Source organism: Triticum aestivum, chromosome 7A (assembly GCF_018294505.1).
Source record: "Triticum aestivum cultivar Chinese Spring chromosome 7A, IWGSC CS RefSeq v2.1, whole genome shotgun sequence".
In the NCBI taxonomy this organism is placed as follows: domain Eukaryota; kingdom Viridiplantae; phylum Streptophyta; class Magnoliopsida; order Poales; family Poaceae; genus Triticum; species Triticum aestivum.
In genome coordinates this window covers 81,855,874-81,878,731 of record NC_057812.1, presented here as the reverse complement: position 1 = coordinate 81,878,731, position 22,858 = coordinate 81,855,874, and the positions used below count along the sequence as shown (strand labels likewise).

Genomic DNA, 22,858 nt, shown 5'->3' with positions numbered 1-22,858 from the left:
AAAAGCAAATCGAGATTGGAGCACACCAAATGCCCGCTCGACATCCTTCCTGCAAGCCTCCTGCACCTTGGCAAAGTGGGACTTCTTGTCTCCTGGCATAGCGTTTGAGATAGTCTTCACAAATGTAGACCATATCGGATAGATGCCATCAGCTAGGTAATACCCCTTGTTGTAGTGCCGCCCATTGACCTCGAAGTTCACCGGAGGAGAACGACCTTCAACAAGCTTGGCAAACACAGGGGAGCACTGCAGCACGTTGATCTCATTGTGAGTTCCTGGCATACCAAAGAAGGAGTGCCAAATCCAGAGGTCCTGTGTGGCCACCGCCTCAAGTACCACACTGCAACCGCCTTTGGCGCCTTTGTACATCCCCTACCAAGCAAATGGGCAGTTCTTCCATTTCCAATGCATGCAGTCGATGCTTCCAAGCATCCCAGGAAAACCACTTGCTGCATTCTGTGCTCGGATCCGAGCAGTGTCTTCCGCATTGGGTGTTCGCAAGTATCGCGGTCCAAACACTGCCACCACCGTCCGACAGTACTTGTAGAAACACTCAATGGTGGTGGACTCGGTCATGCGCCCATAGTCGTCGAGTGAATCACCGGGAGCTCCATATGCAAGCATCCTCATCGCTATCGTGCACTTCTGGATTGAGGTGAATCCAAGTTTGCCGGTGCAATCCTTCTTGCACTTGAAGTAGTTGTCGAACTCCCGGATGGAATCCACAATCCTGAGGAAAAGCTTTCGGCTCATCCGATAACGGCGCCGAAATACTTTGTCGCCGTGCAGTGGAGCGTCGGCGAAGTAGTCGGAGTAGAGCATGCAGTAGCCTTCGAGACGATGCCGGTTCTTTGCTTTGATCCGCCCCGTTGCCGAGCCACCTCGCCGCGGCTTTTCATTGTCGCTAGCAGGCCAGCGAGGGCGGCGAGGACCATGAGATGTTCCTCTTCCTGAACGTCGGCCTCGGCTTCCTCCTCCAGCAGCACGGCGAGCGCCTCCTCGTTGTCCGAGTCCATTGCCGAGGTAGGCAAATCGCCGAACACCTTGCGAGCGCGATGAGCGCGCACTGGTCGCTACACTGCCCCTCCGCGGCCGGAACACCGGAAAAATCGCCGAGCCGGTGGTGGAGAGGCTTCCTCGGTGAAACCTATGCTCTTTTTCCGGCGGGGAATGGGCAATCTAGAGGTGGTGAGCGGTGGGCGGCGCCGGGATCAGCCGGTTGCCGGCCGAGCGCGCGGGGGGTGGGAGGCGAATCTGGAAGATAGGATTGACTTTTCGCCTGACGGTGTGGGCCAGACGTGGTTTTCCCTTGCGCCGGAGCCCCCGAGCGCCCCCCAGTGCGCCGGGCCCAAAAACGGGCCGAGCCGGCCGATTTCGGCGTCCTGGGGGCGCGACCGGGGCGTTTTTTCGGCGCTGGCGCGGAAAAAGTCGCCCGAGGGGCTGTTGGGGGTGCGGCTGGAGATGCTCTAAGTCTTTCTAGAGATTCCAACAAGCGACTACATACGGAGCAAAATAAGCGAATCTACACTCTAAAATATGTCTATATATACCCATATGTTGTAGTCCATTTGAATCTCTAAAAGGACTTGTACTCCCTCCGTCCCAAAATTCTTGTCTTAGATTTGTCTACGTACGGTTGTATAGGAGTATTTAGGAACAGAGGGAGTAAAAAGGAACGGAAGGTTCTGCAATCAAGTTCAAATCTTATAGGAGCACTGGAGTAATATTGCAGAGGAATTGCAGTACAGATGTGACACAGCGCGTCTGTGGCCTCATTCAGAACTCAGGTGCTCAGCGTCAACAGATAAATTCCTTTTAATGCTCCTTAGCCAAAGCTCAAAACAGCACAACTACAAGCACCATCACCAGCTCACGGCAATGACCCAGTATATCTTGCATTTCTACAAGTGCATAGCCTAACAGAAACACAGGATCATCAACTCATTTCTGGTAACAACCATTGCATTTTTTTTTCATTTATACCAAGTGCATACATCATCCAAAAGAAATGCAAGATCAACTCATTGCAAGTACCAACCACATCATAAAGATGAATGAATTGCTTAAGAACGACACCCTGAGGACTACTACAACCACTGGACGCAACGCTTTCAGCAGTTCTGAATCATAAAACCGCAAGGCCAAAACAGACAGGTTCGGCCTGTACTGTCAAGAGAACGGAGCAAGTTTTAGCTAGCAGAAGAAACTTGAGAGCTGCTGAGTTTTCTGAACCTATATCTATCTACATGCAAAAGTGCGGGTCCAGATCTGCTGTCATCGTGTCTGAGACGGCGAAACATCTAAAGAGGTGAACTGACAGGACTCCTCCTCTGATCTTTCTCTACTCTGCGTTGACATCTGGGTGTCGCAGTACATCATAAGCTGAATTAGCAGAAATAATGAGTCAGTTAGGCCGAAGACCAAATAACAAACAAGATCAATAGGACAAAACCTGAAACAGTATAATGTGCAAGGAACTAAGCGGCATATGTTACAAAATGATTTTCCTCTTAGGTCTCATAATTTCAACTAGTGCAAATGTTACGTAATGGACAAACTGAATTATCTGAATCAAGAACAGTGATGTAGAACCAGCAGTTTCTACTAGCTTCAGACCACGTTTTGCCATGTATGCACAAACTGTTAAGTCCACATGGCGCCTAATATTTCCATTCAACTACTTTTACTTTTCAGACAAGTTCCAAAGTCCTAATAAAACCTACTATCATAGAATCCTTTTACCAAGAATGATTAGTTTAGCACTCCGCTGCAGCTGCAGTAAGACTCCAAACCTCCTCCAAATATCTGTGCATTCTGCAATACATGATTTCAAGACCACCAAAATATTTCTCGCCAAAGAATATTTGTATGAAGCAGATCAGCAATCCAAATCTCAGAGTTTATAAAAAAATACAAGACTAGAAATAAAGCTCATGTGCAAAACCAGAAAACAATACGATATGTAGAACTAGATTTAATAATTTAGTAATGTATGAACCTCAATTTTGCTCAGAGGTTATTCAACCCAAGTAAAACAAGCGAAATCAGAAGGATATTTCAGTCTTCTCTGCTAAGGCTGAAAAGAGATTAATGAGCTGATTTGGCTTCTTAAGTTATATAATTTTCAATAGCTTTACACTAGTTTTTTTACTGATGGCAAAAAATAGTACCAAATGGAGGTACTGAATTATCTGAAACGAGGAGAATAGTATGAAACCAATGCTTTCCCATATCTAGGTTGTGCGTAAACATGTTATGGAATGATCTGTTCCCCCCCAATAACCATCCTTTACTTATATCTACATACAAGACTACAACAGTTGCCCACAATTACCAACTCCTAACAGTTTCAGATAACTGTTTTTCTAGACTACAACAATTTCAGTAAACTTTTTCTCAGACTATAACATTTTCAGGAAACTGATCAAGCACCTATAACAAAGAAAATAAAACCTAAAAGATCATGGCATTTAAACCAAAATCTGTACATCGCGCATAGTAAATTGAGTCAAGATTACAGGTTCACTTGTTGCCACCATTACGAAGGAGATCATTAGGAAGTTAGGACACGGAGAGTGGCTGTCACCTGGGGTCCAGGACATGAAGACGACAATCCAGAGGGTCTCACCGTAGCCGCTGCTGGGCAGGTCGACGACGAGTGGGGTCAGACGCCCCTGGCGGCCCGCTCGGACGCACATTACGAGGTCGAAGGACTGACGCCCGTCCAGGACGAAGGCGATGCGCCTGGCCACCTCGTCCCTCAGGTGGAACACGGACCTCCCCCTAAACCGGAACGTGGTCCAGCAGTGCTGGGTGTAGATGGGGCCGTTGGGATCGGACAGCATGAACCGGATCAGCCGTGACACCACCGGATTGCGCCAGAGCATGAGGGAGTGGTATCCGGGGCTGGGGGTCTGCAGTTCAGTCGAACCATGGTTAGATCAAAGAAGCAATTGCTCTCGGGCGAATGAAACACAATTTCCAATCTCAGAAACTCAATTCGCTCAAGAAGCAATTCGAGAGTTATCAAGAATTCAAGATTCAAGAAGGAGGTCTGGTCATGGCGAACTCACGTGAATCGGGCCTTGGAGGCCAGGCGGACCCTCTCTGGCGGGGATGGGCTCGACGGTCCAGTACATCAGGGCGCTGACCTTGTTGTCGACGGTCACACCGGTGTTCCAGGGGAGGTACCTGCCGTTGGCGCGGAGGTAGCGGCCGGCGACGCTGCGGAGCAGGACGATGTCACGGAAGCCCGCCCTGGCGGCCTTCCACATGACGGCCATCAAGTCCTGCTCGTCGTCGTAGTCGCGCTGCTCGGTGCGGCAGCCGTGGCGGCCGAGCGGCGCCGGCTTGAACGTGGTGCCGAGGTAGCGGCCGTAGGCGGCGCTGTGGAGGAGCAGGTACGGGCCGTCGGCGAGTTGGTGGATGTGCACCACCCACGCCGTGTTCAGCGAGTCACGGCACCGGCTGAGGGAGACGCGCTCCCCGTCGTGGTCGGCGTGGAGGTACGTGCGGAGCACGCAGCTCCGCAGCCGCACGTGATGCCTGTCGTGGAACTGGTCCATCGGTCGCCGCCGGCGCTGGATCGCTGGAGACCGGAGGAGATGGATTCTTGGCAGTGGCGGAGCCAGAAACTAAATATAGAGGGGGTCAAAACATGTTATATAATGTTAGAGGGGGCCAAATAACCTAAACCTAGCTAATTTTGTCTGACAAATGGAAGATTAGGAGTACATATAGGTGTATTTGTGAGAGCATAGGGGGGGCCTTGGCCCCTGCCAGCAACCCCCTGCCTCCGCCACTGATTCTTGGTTTCTTGTCGGCGGCGCTCCGGCGACGGGGAGAAGAGGAGAGGCGCGCGCTGTTGGTTGAGGCGGTTGCGCTCGGGCTTTGGGCAGAAGGTGGAGTTGAGGGCCGTCTTCTCGGCCCGGCCCATTTCCTCTTTCTGTTCCTCCCGCACTGGCCCACGCGAAGATGCAGCGGGGGCGGCCGTGGTCGTCGGCGCGCCGCTCCTCCAATTCGCCGGCGAGCCGCTCCCTCAACGCCTCCCGCAGCACGACGGCGCGGAGGCACGGAACGGCCGGCGGCATTGCTCCCTCTCCTTCCCCGGGCGCCCCGGCCACCGGCGCGGCGCACGCCTGTGGAGCAAAAACCAAGCGAGGCGATGGCGACGAGCGAACCAGCATGAGATCCAACAAAGCTGCCATGGCGTGCGTGATCTCGCTAATTTCTGTTGCTTGCAGCTGGATTTCTGAATCCTGAGAGTGTTTGTGACCTGGTGTGCGCTGCTCCCCTCTGCTCGCGCAATGGCAATACTGTTTCTATGATTTTCAGGAGAGTGTGTGTGGACCGTGGAGGGGGCAGTTGTCCCAAAAAAAAAATTACAACTAAGGCTGCGTTTGGCAACGAAGTTTTTCTATAGTTTTACAAGAAATACCGTGGTTTTCAATAAAACTGCTGTTTTAAATACTTTTTTTTGCGAGAAATTTTTTGATCTATTCATCTTCAATCATGACAGTACAACGAATACCAGAAATAATAGAAATTACATCCAGATCCGTAGACCACCTAACGACGACTACCAGCACTGAAGCGAGCCGAAGGCGTGCCGCCGTCATCGCCCCTCCATCGTCGGAGTCGGGCACAACTTGTTGTAGTAGACAGTCGGGAAGTCGTCGTGCTAAGGACCCGTAGGACCAGCGCACCAGAACAGCAACCGCCGCAGATACAGAATAGTGTAGATCAGAAAGATCCAATCCAAAGATACACGAACGTAGACGAACAACGACGAGATCCGAGCAAATCCACCAAAGATAGATCCACCGGAGACACACCTCCACATGCCCACCAACGATGCTAGATGCACCGTCGGAACGGGGGCTAGGCGGGGAGACTTTTATTCCATCTTTAGGGAATTTAAATACTTTGATGTGTTGCATGAACAAATATGACAGTTTTAGAAACTGTAGTTTTCTTGAAACCATGTTTTTTTTTGCTGTCTTGAAAAAAGAGGTTGGGACCTCTTTGTAAACAGAGAAACGCACACGCTGCGTTACTTTGCTCTCCCCTGCAATTTTTTTCTGATGAGCCCATCTTCCAGCCGTCCTTTTGATGTGCAATTCATCCATCTTCTCTCCTACCATGGACAAATGTGCAATTCATCCATCTTCTCTCCTACCATCAACCCCACATTGCATGGGCCGGGTGGGGCGGGGGGCGGCTGCATTCCGACGAGACGGCAGTGGGGAGGTGGGAGAGGGCTGTGTTCCGGCGGGGCGGCGGCGGCTCGACGGAAACTTTCAGGTGGTTCCTAGCCTGCCAAAAATTTAAGGGAAGAAACACTTCCATAAACCCGAGGGAAGTTGGGGCCAAGTTAGCAGGATCCAGTTAGCATGTACTCCCTCTGTAAAGAAATATAGCGTATATAGATCACGAAGCGAAATACTACTGCACTCGATCCAACGAATCGTCCACGTAAAAAGGGAGAACATGAACGAACGGCAAAGTAGACAACACGGCGGCCAAACAAAATTCAGGTGTCATCTCTGGCCTCCCTCGTTCAGAATTCAGGTGCTCGGCATCACAACAAAACACGATTACCAGCTCACAGAAGGAACCACTACATTTTTCATTTATACCGAATGCGTAGCCTAAAAGAAACTGAAAAAGTTTAGCTAGAAACTGAAAAACGAGATGAAACCGGGCGCAAAAAAAAAAAAAACCGGCAGCTCACCGGAAGAACCAACTGCATTTTTTTGTATAACCGAAACGCATCATCTAAAAGAAACACAGGATCATTGTCACACTGCAAGAACCACTGCATTTCCCATTTATGCAAAATGCGTCCATCATCCAAAAGGAACGCGAAGCCAAAACAGACAGACAGACAAGGGTTCCCCCTGTCCTGTCAGGAGATCAGAGCAAGTTTAGCTAGCAGAAGAAGCACGAGGGCTGCTGAGTTTTCTGAACCCATATCTATATACATGCAAAAGTAGGCGTCCAGTTCTTCTGTCATTGTGTCCGAGGTGGCGAAACTTCAGAAGAGGTGAACTGACAGGACTCCTGCTCTGATCTTGCTCTACTCTGCGTCAACATTCGGGTGTCGCAGCGCATTGTAGGCTGAATTAGCAGAAATAAATGACTAAGTTAGGCGGAAGACTGAAAACAAATAATAATATAAGGGATGATAAGATCAAGACAAAAAAACTGAAAACCTATAACAAGGTCAAAAAGAAAAAACCTGAAACTATATAACGTGCAAGGAACTAACTACACAGCAAATGTTACAAAATGACTAGCCTTTTAGGTTCCATAATTTCTACTAGCAGCAAATGTTACAAAATGGACGAACTGAATTATCTGAATCAAGAACAGAAATGTGGAACCAGTAGTTTTTACTAGCTTCAGACCATCTTTTGCCATGTGTCCACACACTGATAAGTCGACATGTCATTTACTATTTCCATTCAACTACTTTTAATTTTCAGACGAGTTCCAAAATCCTAATAAAACCTATCATAAAATCCTTTTTCCAAGCATGATCAGATTAGCACTCCGCTAAAGTAAGACTCCAGATATCATGTTCATGCAGCAAATAGTCTCTACACCAACATCTGTGCATTTTGCATCAACAGATTTCAAGACCACCAGCACGTTTCTTGCCAAAGGATATCATCAGTAGGAAGCAGATCAACAAATCCAAATCTCAGAGTTTTACAAAACAATACGGAGTAAGAAAAATAACAAGACCGAGAATACATCTCATGTGCAAAACCAGAAAATAATATAGTGTGCAGAAACTAGATTTAATTTAGTATTGTAGGAACTTGAATTTTGTTCATAGGTTAATCCAACCCAACTAAAAATGGTCTAAATACGGATAACTCTGTCTTCTCTGTTAAGGCTGAAAAGAGATTAATCAACTGACTGTTGATTGTGAGTAGTATGAAACCAACACTTTTGATATCAAGGTTTGTGCGTAAACATGCTATCAAATGATCTGGTCCACCAATAACCATCTAGCCACAGACTACAGCAGTTATCTACAAGACTACAACAGTTTCAGACATTTGCGTCCTAACAGTTTCAGTTAACTACTTCTCAGACTAAATTGATAACTCGATCTTCTCTGTTAAGACGGAAAAGAGATTAATCAACTGATTTGGCCTTTTAAGTGCCATGATTTTTACTAGCTTTACACACAGTTGTTCTTACTGGTGGCAAATAGTAGCAAACGGAAGTACTGAAGTTGATCTGTTGATTGTGAGTAGTATGAAACCAACACTTTCCATATCAAGGTTGTGTGTAAACATGTTATCAAATGATCTGTCCCCCCAATAACCATCTAGCCACAGACTACAGCAGTTATCTACAAGACTACAACGGAGACTATAGCAATTTCAGTAAACTGTTTCAGTTAACTATTTTGCAGACTACAGCAATTTCAGTAAACTGTTTCTCAGACTATAACAGTTTCAGCAAACTGGTTCAGGCACAAGCAGATTAGCACCCCCAATAAAATACAACCTCAAAGATCATGGCCATACAGCAAATAGTTCATAAAAAATTCAATCAAGGCTACTGGTTCAGTGGCTCTCACCTGGGGTCCCGGACAGGAACACGACGATCCAGAAGGTCGGTAAGAGGTCGCCGCGGGGCAGGTCGACGAAGAGCGGGGTCAGACGCCCGTGGCGGCCCGCTTGGACGCACATTACGAGGTCGAAGGGTTGACGGCCTTCCAGGACGAAGCGGGTGTGCCTGGCCACCTCGTTCCTCAGGTGGAACACGGACCTCCCCCTGAACTGGAACGTGGACCAGCAGTACTCGGTGTAGATGGGGCCGTCGGGCTCCGACACCATGTACCGGATCTGCCGCCACATCACCGGCTCGCGCCAGAAAATCGTCGGAGGGGGGCTCTGCAGTTTGGTAGCAAAGAACCATGGTTACAGTCGCTAATGCTCTGAATTTTCAAGACACCCAAGAACCCAATTCGCTCAATCGTCAGGCTCCGCTGGAAGCAATTCGAGAGTAATCAAGAAGCGGGTCATGGCGAGCTCACCTGAATCGGGCCTGGAAGGCCAGGCGTGCCGTCTCTGGCGGGGATGGGCTCGACGGTCCAGTACATCATGGCGCTGACGTTGTCGCTGGCCTCGACGGTGACGCCGGTGTTCCAGGGGCGGTACTTGCCGTTGGCGCGGAGGTAGCGGCCGCCGGCGTCGCGGAGCAGGACGTCGTCCCCGAAGCCGGACCTGACAGCCCGCCACATGATGGCCTGCACCTCCGTATGGTCGTATTCGCGCTGCCTGGCGCGGAAGCCGCGGTGGCCGCGCGGCGCCCGCGTGGCCGTGGTGGCGAGGTAGCGGCCGTAGGTGGCGCTGTAGAGGAGCAGGTACACGCCGTTGCCGTTGTAGATGTGCACCGTCCACGCCTGGCTCAGCGAGGCGCGGCGCTCGCGGAGGGAGACGCCCTGGACGTCGTCGTCGGCGTGGAGGTACTTGCCGAGCACGCGGCTCCGCAGCCGCACGTGGTGCCCGTCGTGGAACCGGTCCATCGGTCGCCGCCGGAGGGGCGCTGCGCGGTGGAGAGGGAGGCGGGGGGCGAGACGGAGGTGGGGACGGCGGATTCTTGCTTTCTTGGGGCTCCGGCGAGGAGGAGGAAAAGGGAGGGAAAAGCCGTTGGGCGCCAAGGCGGGGTATTTCAAGGTACCCGAAACCGTCGCCGTACCGGGCCTTGGGCACAAGGTGGGCTTGAGGGCCGTTTGCTCGGCCCGGCCCACACCACGAGAGCGGCGGTCTTCTCTCTGTTCCTCCCGCACAGGCCCACGCGCGGCGGCGACGGCCGTGGTCGGCAGCGCCGCTCCTTCCCTTCCCCGGCAAGCCTCTCCCTCCGCGCCTCCCCATCACGCCGGCCCGGACGCACGGAACAGCCGGCGGCATTGCGCCCTCTCCTGGCGCGGGCGTGGCGAGGCAGCGAGACAGCGGCGATGGGCCAGCGAACCACCATCAGATCCGGCGAGGCGCGACTGCTACGGCATGAGCGTGCGGCAAGCTAATGGATTCGCGCGGGTGGACTGCTGCTGATATTGGTGGCTTGGTGGCGTGTTCTACAGTACTGTTGTGTGCTCGGTTACTGAATGCCTCCTGCCTGAATGTCAATTCTCAATGTCGTTTCATCGTTTTGTAATTGTGCTAGAGTAAAATGCAAGCGTGGTCCTAATTCTTTTCTGAAAGTGTCATTTGGGTTCTAATTTTTTCAAAATGCATATCTAAGTGTCGGAGTAATGGGACATGGGTAGACTAACCCGAGGCCCAGAACCTTTCAAGACATCGGGGCTGACTACGCCCCTCAAGATGCTAAGATGGAGAGCCGCCTTCTGGAGGCCGGCTGGAGGAACAGCCGACTGCCCGTATGTGGCCGAGTCCTGGAGGCGAGGTCAAGACAAGCCGGCTCTCACCTAGCGGCTTCCAGAGAAGCCGGCCACAGGGAGTCGGCCCACGGCACCGACAAAGCCCATGCCCTCATCAAGGGGGACGGGACGGGGAGTGGCTACAGTGAATTCCACTCCCTCCCATTTTCAGGGGCTGGCGTGGCCACAGTGTGCTGTATCAAGGAGATCTCCGCCCGGCGCGGCACTGTTGCCATGCCATCCCTGACATCAGCACCAGTGGGCGGAGTCCTGCACCCACGACGGTCTGTCAGTACGGCCCAAGGACGATGGGCCCTATCAGTCAGCGAGAGCCCAGAAGACGGCAAGAGCACTACCATTCAGACCCGATGGGAGTCGGCCCCTGGGAGTCGGCCTGCCCCTCCCACAGGTCCCACGCGCCATTAACCAGACGAGACGGGGAGTGGCTACAGTAATCGCCCGCCAGGCGGCGGAGCTGTAGCCACGACCCCCTGACCGAGCCTGCGTCATTAAAGGCACAGCTACAGTAATCAGCAGCCGGCAAGACCTGCAAGCGGTGAGTACGGCCTGTCGGCTCCGTACCGGACCAGTCGGCGGGGCCCACCAGTCGGCGGGCCCCAACAGTCGGTGAAGAAGCCGACGGCCGAAGTGACTGACGGCTGGGCCCTGCGCCCAGCCGGATTACCATTGTACCCCTGGGGGGTAGGCCTATATAAACCCCCAGGGCACCCATGCAAAGGGGTCCGACCCATTAGAACTAGACCAGATCATAGTGGGAGGAGAGAGCTAGTCTTGCCTTCTCCTACCTCTAGCATACAGCTCGAGGAGCACCTTTGTATTCACTTTGCCTTAGTGATCATGCGGAGACCCCGCAGAGCAGGACTAGGGGTGTTATCTCCTAGGAGAGCCCCGAACCTGGGTAAAGTACGCCGGCGTTCGTGTCTACGCCTCATCCCGCTTCCGGGCACCGGCGACGTTCTACTCGCTCCCACCATGATAAGCCATCCCTTGGCATATGCCGCACCCAACCCCCGACATTTGGCGCCCACCATGGGGCGAGGTGCACCGTCGTCCGGAGACCTGTTCTGGACGGGAACCCTTTTCCTCCCTGGCGAGCGCAGCCAGCCCGACACGCCAGACGGAGTCTGCACCGACGCGCTGCATGGCGCGGAAATCGCCTGCGCGGCCAGTTGCCTCGCCGATCTTGTTGGCGAGGTTCGCCTCTCCGATGAGCCCGCATCCGACGCGGGCACGGGCGGCCCCGAGAGCCTCCTCGCGGGCCTCCTTGATCAACTCCATATCACCAGCGAGCCAGCTGTGGACTTGGAGTCCGTAGGCTCCACCGACCCGATGTTGGTCGACTCCGACACCGCGTCGCTCGACGCGTTCCCCACCAACGTGGTGGTCTACCGTCACGGAGGTGCTTGTCATCGGTCACGGCAAGCACTCCGGCGGAGGTGCTCGTGACCCGCTCGACGCAGAGCTGCAAGACCTGACTGCGCCCATTCCCGAAGACGCCGATGCCGAGACGCTGGAGGCACGCCGCCTTCAGCTTGTCAAAGGCGCCAAGAAGCTGGCCAGCATGAGACGCATGTCAGAGGCCTACCAGCGCGAGATGGACCGCGCTGTGGGTGGCACGCCGGCTCCAGCTGGGCCTAGCCGCCTTGTCACGGTCCAGCAGCGGGGCGTGGCCATCGCCAACCTGTTCGGGGCAAATCGTCCCATCTACGCCACGCCTGCGGAAAACATCCGGGCCGCCCAAGCGGCAGCAGACGAGCTGGACAAGTTCTAGGGCGAAGAACGTCGCCTGATGACGGAGCACGTCCAGCGACTCCTTGACACGACTGCCAAGCAGAACATGGCCGGTTGCCGCACTAACGCGCTGCATCGGCAGAATGACGACCTCCATCCCCGCCGAGACCAGGGCGCGACATCTCGGACACCGACTGGTGGCGTCCGCGGAAGAAAAGACAAGGAGCCGGCTGCTAGCCGCAGTCGGACTCGCATTACCATAGAGCGCGACCAAGTCAGCCGCCCAAGAGCAGTGGAACGACGAGACGACTGTCCGCCTCCCCCCCCTCGCAGGGAAGGGCGAGTCTCCCTGCCGCCTGTTGATCACCCGGCACTCGGCGACCGCCTTGGCTGCCGAGAAGGAGTCGGAGAGAACGATGCTCGCCATCGGATCGACCGCCTCCACCGATCCCTGGCGCTAGAAGAAGAAGATGAGTTGGCTCCGCCTTGCTTCGGCCCCCGCATTCAGGACGAGCCTTTCCCCAAAGGGTTCACGCTCCCAAGAGACACGCCCAAATACACCGGCTCCATGAAGCCGGAGAACTCGCTGGTTGATTACTCCACAGCCGTCAGCATAGCAAACGGTAACAAGCGTGTTGCCGTGAAGTACGTTCCGCTCATGCTCCAGGGCACAGCCCGGACATGGCTGAACAACTTGAAACCCCGCAGCATCAACAGTTGGGTTGACTTCACCGACGCCCTCGTCCGCAACTTCACAGCACGTATAAGCGGCCTCCCAAGCCTCGCCAGCTCTCCTTGTGCGTGCAAGGCCCCAACGAGTCAACTCACGACTACCTCACGCGCTGGACCGAGCTCCATAACTCCTGCGAAGGCGCGCACGAGGTGCAGGCCATCGAGTACTTCACCGCAGGGTGCCGATAAGGCACCCTCCTCAAGCACAAGCTACTCTGCGATGAGCCGGAGACCCTCGACGAGCTGCTGATCATAGCAGATAAATATGCGACGGCCGACTCCTCCATGAAGGCAGAGATCCAAGTTAGTGCGACTGGCAAAGTAGCCCCACAAGCTCCCCGAACCCCGGTCGGAGACGCCAGTCGGCGTCAACAGCAGAACGACCACAAGCGCAAGGCCACGCAACCGGCTTCCACCAGCCGGCAGGTGGCGACAATCGAAGACTAGCAGCCGGAAGGGCAGCCTCCGCCTAAACGTCAGAAGGGCGGCAAGCCCAACTGGTTGCCGGCTTTCTCATATGAGTAGACTTTGGATGCTCCCTGCAAATTCCATAGTGGTGGGAAGCCGTCCAACCACACCACTCGGAAGTGCCACTGGCTCACCAGGATCGCCAAGGGAGACGGCCTCTTGCCTCCCCCACCTGCTGGGCAGCCGCCTCCGCCTCTGTTCCAGCAGCCGGCGGTCAGACCAGTCGATGCAATACAAGATGAGTACCCAGAAGAGCATGGAGCCTATGTTGTGTTCACCAGCGTGGCCGATGATCGACGCAGCAGGCGGCTGCAGCAGCAAGAAGTGAATGTGGTAGCATCAGAGACCCCAGAGTTCATGCATTGGTCTAAGAAGCCCATTAGCTGGAGCAGAGCTGACCACCCGGAAGTAATGCCCAAACCCGGCTCCTATGCCTTGGTTTTGGACGCCACCTTTGCCACAGACAGGCGAGCTGCTCGCTTCTCCCGAGTCCTGATAGACGGCGGCAGCAGCATCAACATCCTGTACAAGGATACCATGGAGAAATTAGGAATCAAACAGAGGCAGATTCAGTCCACTCGGACAGTATTCCATGGCATAGTTCCTGGCCTTTCCTACTCACCAATCGGCAAGATCCTGATAGACATCCTCTTCGGAGACAAAGATCACTTCCGCCGAGAGTCAGTTTGGTTTGAGGTGGTGGACCTTGAGATCCCATACCATGCGTTACTTGGCCGGCCTGCCCTGGCCAAGTTCATGGCTGTCCCCCACTATGCCTACCTCAAGATGAAGATGCCGAGTTCCAAGGGGATTCTGACCATAGCTGGCGGCTACAAGAAGTCGTCCGCCTGCGCAGCAGAGAGCAGTCGGCTGGCCGAGTCCCTCGTGGTCGTAGCTGAGAAGCGGCTCCTTGACCGGGTTGTGGCGATGGCAAGCAAGCAGCCAGAGATGTTGCCCGATCCCAAGGAGTCGGAAGCTGAGGGCTCGTTCAAGCCGGCCAAAGAGACAAAGAAGATACCCTTGGACCTGGAGCACCCGGAGAGGTACGCTGTCGTAGGTACAAACCTCGACAGCAAATAGGAAGGCGAGCTCGTCGATTTCCTCCGTGAGAATCGGGACATCTTTGCATGGTCTCCCAAAGACATGCCGGGTGTTCTGACGGATTTCGCCGAGCACAAGTTACATGTCCGATCTGATGCCAAAGGCGACAAGCTCAAGTATGTGCTGCAAATCCATTTTGCCGCCTCCAACAACATTGCCGAATATGAGGCACTCATTCACGGGCTCCGGCTTGCCAAAGAACTCGGCATTCGTCGGATCCTGTGCTATGGTGACTCTGACTTGATGGTCCAGCAGTCGTCAGGCGACTGGGACGTCAAAGATGCAAACATGGCTAGCTACCGCTTCCTCGTACAACAACTCAGTGGATATTTTGAAGGGTGCGAGTTTCTCCATGTGCCAAGAAACGACAACAAGCAAGCAGATGCCTTGGCACGAATCGGCTCTACCCGTCAAGCAATACCGTCCGGCGTCGCCCTTCAATGCCTCCTCAAGCCGTCTGTCAAGCCATCGCCAAAGTCAAATTCTATCTTCGTGCCGGCTCCTCCTGAAGTAGTCGGATCCGACTTGAGAGCCCCAGCAGCCGGCATAGGAATTCTGGCAGGCAGCCCAGGGATCGCGGCAGTCGCACCCGGCCCGGGGACTTCAGAACCCGGCCCGGGGACTGCAGCGGTCAGCGCGAAGACTTCAGAACCCGGCCGGGGGACTGCGCCAATCGGCCCGGGGACTTCATCAGCCCAGCAAGCGGCTGCCGACTCCAACCCGCTGCCTCCCGGCCCAGCCGCCCTCGTCCAAGTCGCAGTCCTGATGAGATCTTGGCTCGGCAAGTGCAACGCCGGGCAGCAGCCTACACCATAGTCAACAGAGAGCTTGTAAGGCGCAGTGTCACTGGTGTCTACCAGCGCTGCGTGGAGCCGGAGCAAGGCCAAGCAATTCTCAAAGACATCCATCAAGGCGAGTGTGGCCACCACGCGGCTTCAAGAGCACTTGTCGCCAAAGCCTTCCGCCATGGTTTATTCTGGCCGACTGCTCTAGAAGACGCCAAGGACTTGGTCCAAAAATGCAAAGGGTGCCAAAAGTTCCGTTCCAAGCCACATCAGTCGGCTTCTGCACTCAAGACTATTCCATTGCCTGGCCCTTTGCTGTTTGGGGCCTGGACATGGTGGGACCATTCAAGACGGCACGAGGCGGCTTGACTCACTTGCTTGTCGTGGTGGACAGGTTCACCAAGTGAATAGAAGCAAAACCAATCAAGAAGTTGAATGGTCCGACTGCTGTGACTTTCATCTCCGACATCACAATCCGGTACGGCATACCACACAGCATCATCACCGACAACAGCACAAACTTCGCCAAGGGTGCCTTGGCCCATTTTTGCGCGACGCAGAGCATCTGACTGGACTTAGCGTCCGTTGCCCATCCGCAGTCAAACGACCAGGTAGAGCGAGCAAACGGCCTCATCCTGTCTGGCATCAAGCCTCGACTGGTCGAGCCTCTAGAGCGTTCGGCCGGCTGCTGGCTTGACGAGTTGCCAGCCGTCCTCTGGAGTCTGCGCACAACTCCAAACAAGTCAACCGGCTTCACGCCCTTCTTCCTTGTCTACGGTGCCGAAGCCGTCATCCCAACGGATATAGAATTCGACTCCCCACGAGTCACCATGTACACGGAAGAGGAGGCGGAAGAAGCACGTCAAGACGACGTCGATCTGCTGGAAGAAGGTCGGCTGTTGGCACTCAGTCGGTCCAACATCTACCAGCAGAGCCTGTGCCGATACTACAATCGGAAGGTCAAGCCGAGATCTTTTCAAGAAGGAGACCTTGTGCTCCGGCTGATCCAACGAACAGCCGGCCAGCACAAGCTCTCAGCGCCTTGGGAAGGCCCCTTCATCATCAGCAAAGTGCCAGGCAACGACTCCTACTACCTGATCGACGCTCAGAAGCCTCGAGCGCGCAAGCGGGACGATTCTAGCAAGGAGACGGAGCGGCCATGAAATGCGAATCTCCTCCGAAGATTTTACAGTTGATGCAGTATGTACCACGCTACCTTTTGTATTAAAGTACGAAGACTCCGGGTCTCCCGAGATGAGCTTGGGGACTGCCCTCTTTTATCTATATGATAAGAATTATGCCCATAAGTATGTTATTTTTTATGCCGCTTGGCACCGGGTTCGACTAGTCGACCCGGGGACTTGCCGTCTTGTACTATGAAATGCTTCCTGCAGCCGGACAAGTAGTGTGTGGCACTTAGGCCCTCTCCTGTCAGAAGCCGCAGCTCGCAGAGCGACTGTCTGGTGGGCAGGAGTAAGGTAGAATGGGTGTCCACATGAAAAATGGCTAAGGACTCAAAGCGTGTACATAGTTTAAGCCGGCTTCCAGCCTTTTTACAACCGACTCTTGAGCAGCCGGCTCACCGTTTTCTACTCAACTTGCTAAAAAACTCTAAACGGCTAAGTACTTGCTTTCCCAAAAGAAGCTAAGTACTTGATCCAGCAACAGTCCGCAGAGCGGCTGTCTAGCTGGCAAGACGGCAACTGAGGGAAGGCGGCAAAGGAAAAAGCCAAAGAGCAATAGGCAAGAAGAGACAAAACTCGGAAGATATTTACATAGCAAAGGCCCTTGGCTGAATCTTCAAACAGAAGTTCAAGATACACCCCGCGGGTGGAATTGTGCAAATTAACAAGTTCATCGAGACTATTAAGCAGATAAAAACAAAGACAAAGTGGCAGCCTAGGAAGCGGCAGAAGGATTCGGAGGGTCGGAGGAGTCCGCGACGCCGGTTGGTGGAGTGGCCGGCTGGTCAGTCTCCGCATGATCGCCTCCAGTAGTAGCCGGCTCGGTTGGGCGTGGCTCGTTGCTGGTGGCGCGGTCGAGCTAAGGTTGGCCGTCCGCTCCAAACCTCCTCTTCGCCCCCCCTCCGCCTCGCCCTCTTCCTCGCCACTGGAGTCGATCACCTCCACCGAGTCCTCGCCGTCGTCTGGATTCAGCCCGAACCACTCCGGCGGCGCCTCGTCGCTGTTCTCAGCCCGCTCTGGAACGAAGACGCTGGTGTCGGTGTACTCGGCGATCGACGCCGTGTGCTTGACGAGATCGTCTTCCACGACCACCAACTCCTCCTGAGCTTCTTGCCGGAACATGGCTAGCTGGGCTAGACTCAACACAGGATACCACGCCTTGACGAACTCCAAGGCCCGGCGCGCTCCAGCTCGGGCCGAAGAGCCCTTCCAGGCCTCAAGACGGCCGGCCGCTACCTCCAGCCAGTCGTCAGTCCGGCTGGGAGTACGCGGAGCCGGCATGTCTGGCCACAGGGCGGCAACCGCCTGGGCGCCGACGCATTGAAGCCGGCGCATCATTCGGTGGGCCGGTCGAAGACGAGCCTCGATGCTCAGGATCTGCTCGTCAAGGGTTCGGGGGGCGTCGGCGGCAATCTTCGCGCCATCCGCCCTCCGCCCTTCGCGGTCAGCCTCGATGGCTTGGTTGGCGGCGTTCGAGTGGCCAGGGAAGAAGTGTGCCAAGGCAGGAGAGCAAAGAGCCAAATTAAATAATAGAAGCCGGCTCGACCAACAGCCGGCAGCTCGAAGAAGGAAAATGAGGGGAGGCTCACCGTCGACGAGATCCTCAATCTCATGGAAGCCAGAAGTGAACATCACCTCCTTGTCGGTCCAGGAGGAGCGCTTGGTCGCGAACTCAGCAAGGAGGGCAGTCTCCTTGTCCTCCGCCTCTTTCTGGGTCTTCTTGAGCAGCTCCTTCTGTTCTGCCAGCTGCATGACCAGCTGGTCGCGCTCCTCAGCCAGCTTGCCGCACTCCTCCTCCTTGGCACGCATCGCGGAGTTGGCCTCGCCCAGCTGCTGCTGCAAGGTGGCGTTGGCCTCTGCGGAAGGAAAAAGGGAACAAAGTGTTAGTTGTCAACAAGGAAGAAAGGTCGTCGGGGAGATCCGGCCAGCAGTCGGCCCGAATCTCGGGGACTATAGCCCGCAGGTGCGCCAGCGCGCCCCCGCAAAAAAGAGTCATCAACAACAAAGAAGAAAGGTCGCCGGGGAGATCCGGCCCGACTGCTCAGCAGTCGGCCCAAATCTCGGGGACTACAGCCCGTGGGGGCACCAGCACGCCCCTGCAGAAAAAGAGAAGGACTCACTCCGGCTTTCTGACAAGTCGGCGGTCCGCTTGGCCAGCTCCTCGATGTTGGCATTGAAGGCGGTCACGCGAAGATTGTGGTAGTCTCGTGACAAGATTTCAGAACAAGTGTTAGTGCTTGGAACTCGCCGATTAGAGTTCCGAGCCGCCTGCTCAGCAGCCGGCCCGAAACTCGGGGACTACACCTAGCGGGTGCGCTGGCGCGCCCCCACAAAGAAGTACAAGAAACAAAAACGAGGAGGAAGGAAACATACTCAGACGACCTCTCGCGCCGCCAGGTGCGCCTTGTTGCAGCTCAGGATGGCGTCGCCCTCGGCTCAGATCTTGGCTTGGATGTCCAAAAGCACCCGGTTCAATGGGCCTGTCCCGCCTCCCCGCACCCACCCAGTGGGTGCGGTGCTCGTCGCCTCGGTATCCGGGATCGAGGAGCTCGCGGCGCCAGTCTCTAGAGGGCGCGGCGCCAAAGCCGCCTTCGCGAGACGGCGACGCGTCGGCGTGCCGACCTGGAGAACTAGGCCCGCCACCACATTGTCTTCAGTTGGCACCGGCGGGTCTGCCGGCTGCCCGCCTTGCACGCTCCCGGACGGCAGCGGTGGCGGCACGATCACGTTCGACACGGTGGTGTCGCCGCCGTCCCTCTCTATGACCGGGTTCTCGTCACCAACGTCTCCAGTCTGCGGCGTGAACTCCGGAGGTGGCGGTGTGGAGTTCAGTGGGGTGATGAGGATCGCCGACTGGCGGCGAGCGGCTTCTTCGGCCTGCTTCTTCGCCGCGGTGGTGGCTTCGGCCTCCGCCAGTTTCTTCTTGGCGGCGGCCTCCGCCTTCTCAGCCTCCGCCTTCTCCAGGCGGGCGGCTTCTCGCTCTGCACGCACCTCTTGTGCGTTCCGCTCTGTCGCCTCCCGGAGGTCGGCGGCAGGGTCAATCCGCCGAGTGGTGGCGGAAGTCTCTGCTGACCCCATGACGGAGGCGGCAGCAACCCTCTCGAGAGAGAGGGGAGCCATAGACTAGATCAAGGAAGAAGAAAAATGATGAAGACACGAAGGAAGGTAGCACTTACGCGGAGACCAGCGGTGGCTTCTTCACCTCCTTGCGGAAGAGGTTGGCCTTCGCGGCCGCTTCATCCCGCTTGGTCGCCGCGGCCGAACCCTTGGGTTTCTTCGGCCGACTGCCGAACAAGCTCGGCGCGGCCCTGCGTTTCTTCGTGCCGCCTTGTGCGTCCGGCGCGGCGGAAGAGCTCGCACCATGCTGGCCGGCTCCTGGCTGGTGGTGAGGGGCGACTTCCCCCGCGTCGTCGCCGGGCGAATCCTCGAGGCTAGCTCCAAGCCTCGAGCCACCTGCATTGCCGCCTCCGCCCTCGGTGTCATCCTCCAAGGCTGCCGCCCCCAAGTCGGTGTCGTCGACGTCGCTCTCCGCCCGGTCCGGAGGGAAGTCGCGGGCCGGCCCCATGGTGCCGACTGCTGGCTGAAGGAGGGGGCTCTGTTCAGGGGCCGATTTGTCAAACGGGACAAGACGGACTCGGCAGCAAAGAATCAGAGAAAAAAGAAAGAAAAGGATAACTCACCATGGGCGGAGAATTAGTGTGTGAATACAACTCCTTGCCGAAGCACCACTCCTCCGTGAGCTCGCAGTTCGCAAGGTAGTTCACCATGTAGGCTACCTCTTCGTGAGGCATCTCCTTGGTGCACATCTGACTCGGGTCCCGATGCCCGCTCATCTAGCAGATCATGTGAGGGCGGCCCTGGAGCGGGAGCACTCGGCGCACCATGAAGGCGGCCAGCAAATCAGACCCGGTCAGGCCCTCTGACGGCGTCAGAACTCGGAGCCGCAGGATGGCGGCGGCTCCAGCAGGCGTCAGCATCCTGGCCCTATACGACCAGTTGGGCCGCCTTCCAGGTGGCAGGCCGGCTACGTAAGCCGGCAGATTAACCCAGTCGCCCTCCGCGAAGATGCTCTTCACGTAGAAGTACGACCGCTGCCACATCTTCACCGACTTTATCAGTGTGATGGGGGGGGAACAGGTTGTCGGCCCCTGGCCTCTGCACGGCGATGAATGCGCCGCACTAAGCCGGCACGCCTGCGGCTTGGGTACCAAGCTTGGTGTGGAAGAACCCCCCCCCCAGAGCTCGATGGTGGGGAGGACGCCGAGGAAGCCTTCACACAAAGAGACGAAGGCGGACAGCAGCACCACCGTGTTGGGGGTGAGGTGGTGCGGCTGGAGGCCATAGAATTCAAGAAAGGAGCAGAAGAAGCCGCTCGGCGGCAGGCCGAGGCCCCGCAGGCAGTGCGAGTGGAAGACGACCCGCTCGCCCTCCTCCGGCGCCGGTGAGATTTCCCCCCTCGGTGCGAGGCGGACCCGAACGAATTCCTTGCCGGGCAGCCGACGCGTCTTGCGGAGGAAATCGACGTGATCATCGTGGACATCTGAACCGTCCCAGGTGCCGGAGCGTACCATGGGGGGCGTGACGGCGAGGAAGAGCTCATCAGGAACGGACCACCGCAACACTCGACGTAGCTTGGGGCGCAGCGGCGAGAGGAGGAGGAAGAAGAAGTATTGATGAGGAGGGGCGCGCGTGCTCTGCCGCTCCCCCTCCTCCTACTACTTATAGGCTTATGGGCTACGAAGCCGAGGGGGCGGTTGATACGTCTCCAATGTATCTATAATTTTTGATTGCTCCATGCTATATTATCTACTATTTTGGACTATACTGGGCTTTATTTTCCACTTTTATATTATTTTTGGGACTAACCTATTAACCGGAGGCCCAGCCCAGAATTGCTGTTTTTTGCCTATTTCAATGTTTCGAAGAAACGAAATATCAAACGGAGTCCAAACGGAATAAAACCTTCGGGAACGTGATTTTCTCACTGAACGTGATCCAGGAGACTTGGACCCTACTCCAAGGAACAAAAGAGGCGGTCACGAGGGTGGGGGGCGTGCCCACCCCCTAGGGCGCACCCCCTACCTCGTGGGCCCCTCGGTGCTATACCGACGTACTCCTTCCTCCTATATATACCTACGTACCCCCAAACGATCAGATACGGAGCCAAAAACCTAATTCCACCGCCGCAACTTTCTGTATCCATGAGATCCCATCTTGGGGCCTGTTTCGGAGCTCCGCCGGAGAGGGCCGTCGTCACGGAGGGCTTCTACATCATCATAGCCTCTCCGATGAAGTGTGAGTAGTTTACCTCAGACCTTCAGGTCCATAGTTATTAGCTAGATGGCTTCTTCTCTCTTTTTGGATCTCAATACAATGTTCTCCCCCTCGCTTGTGGAGATCTATTCGATGTAATCTTCTTTTTGCGGTGCGTTTGTTGAGACCGATGAATTGTGGGTTTATGATCAAGTCTATCTATGAATAATATTTGATTCGTCTCTGAATTCTTTTATGTATGATCGGTTATCTTTGCAAGTCTCTTCGAATTATCAGTTTGGTTTGGCCTACTAGATTGGTGTTTCTTGCCAGGGGAGAAGTGCTTAGCTTTGGGTTCGCTCTTGCGGTGTCCTTTCCCAGTGACAGAAGGGGCAGCAAGGCACGTATTGCATCGTTGCCATCGAGGATAACAAGATGGGGTTTTTATCATATTGCATGAAACTATCCCTCTACATCATGTCATCTTGCTTAAGGCGTTACTCTGTTTTTAACTTAATACTCTAGATGCATGCTGGATAGCGGTCGATGAGTGGAGTAATAGTAGTAGATGCAGGCAGGAGTCGGTCTACTTGTCTCGGACGTGATGCCTATATACATGATCATACCTAGATATTCTCATAACTATGCTCAATTCTATCAATTGCTCAACAGTAATTTGTTCACCCACCGTAGAATACTTATGCTCTTGAGAGAAGCCACTAGTGAAACCTATGGCCCCGGGTCTATTCTCATCATATCAATCTCCATCACTTTAATCTTGCTTTGCTTTTACTTTGCCTTTTACTTTTCACTTTGCATCCCTATATCAAAAATACGAAAAATATTATCTATCATCTATATCAGATCTCACTCTCGTAAGTGAACGTGAAGGGATTGACAACCCCTAATCGCGTTGGTTGGGAGGAGCTATTGTTTTTGTGTAGGTATGAGGGACTTGCATGTAGCCTCCTACTGGATTGATACCTTGGTTCTCAAAAACTGAGGGAAATACTTACGCTACTTTGCCGCATCATCCTCTCCTCTTCGGGGAAAACCAACGCAGTGCTCAAGAGGTAGCAAGAAGAATTTCTGGCACCGTTGCCAGGGAGTCTACGCAAAAAGTCAACATACCAAGTAGCCATCACAATCCCTATCTCCCGCATTACATTAGTTGCCGT

The 22,858-nt window shown here is 54.8% G+C and overlaps 2 protein-coding genes across 4 annotated transcripts; both read right to left on the bottom strand.

The window, feature by feature from the left end:
* Positions 1-2,006: 2,006 nt before the first annotated feature.
* Positions 2,007-4,723, bottom strand: LOC123151233 (uncharacterized). Of its 3 annotated transcripts, XM_044570979.1 has the most exons (4): positions 4,074-4,584; positions 3,587-3,914; positions 2,743-2,814; positions 2,007-2,382 (listed from the first exon to the last, which is right to left on the bottom strand). In XM_044570979.1, exons 1-4 carry the CDS (start codon positions 4,563-4,565, stop codon positions 2,342-2,344), a joined length of 933 nt encoding a protein of 310 aa, XP_044426914.1. In that variant the 5' UTR covers positions 4,566-4,584; the 3' UTR covers positions 2,007-2,341. The 3 variants fall into 3 exon arrangements, with proteins under 3 accessions (XP_044426914.1, XP_044426915.1, XP_044426913.1); XM_044570980.1 differs by lacking the exon at positions 2,743-2,814 and having other exon boundaries at positions 4,074-4,723; XM_044570978.1 differs by lacking the exons at positions 2,007-2,382; positions 2,743-2,814 and having other exon boundaries at positions 2,826-3,914.
* A 2,070-nt stretch (positions 4,724-6,793) lies between these two features.
* On the bottom strand, positions 6,794-10,126 carry LOC123151294 (uncharacterized). Its single transcript, XM_044571026.1, has 3 exons — positions 9,059-10,126; positions 8,600-8,915; positions 6,794-7,119 (listed from the first exon to the last, which is right to left on the bottom strand). The coding sequence occupies exons 1-3, from the start codon at positions 9,548-9,550 to the stop codon at positions 7,079-7,081; spliced, it is 849 nt and encodes a 282-aa protein (XP_044426961.1). The 5' UTR covers positions 9,551-10,126; the 3' UTR covers positions 6,794-7,078.
* Positions 10,127-22,858: the final 12,732 nt, after the last annotated feature.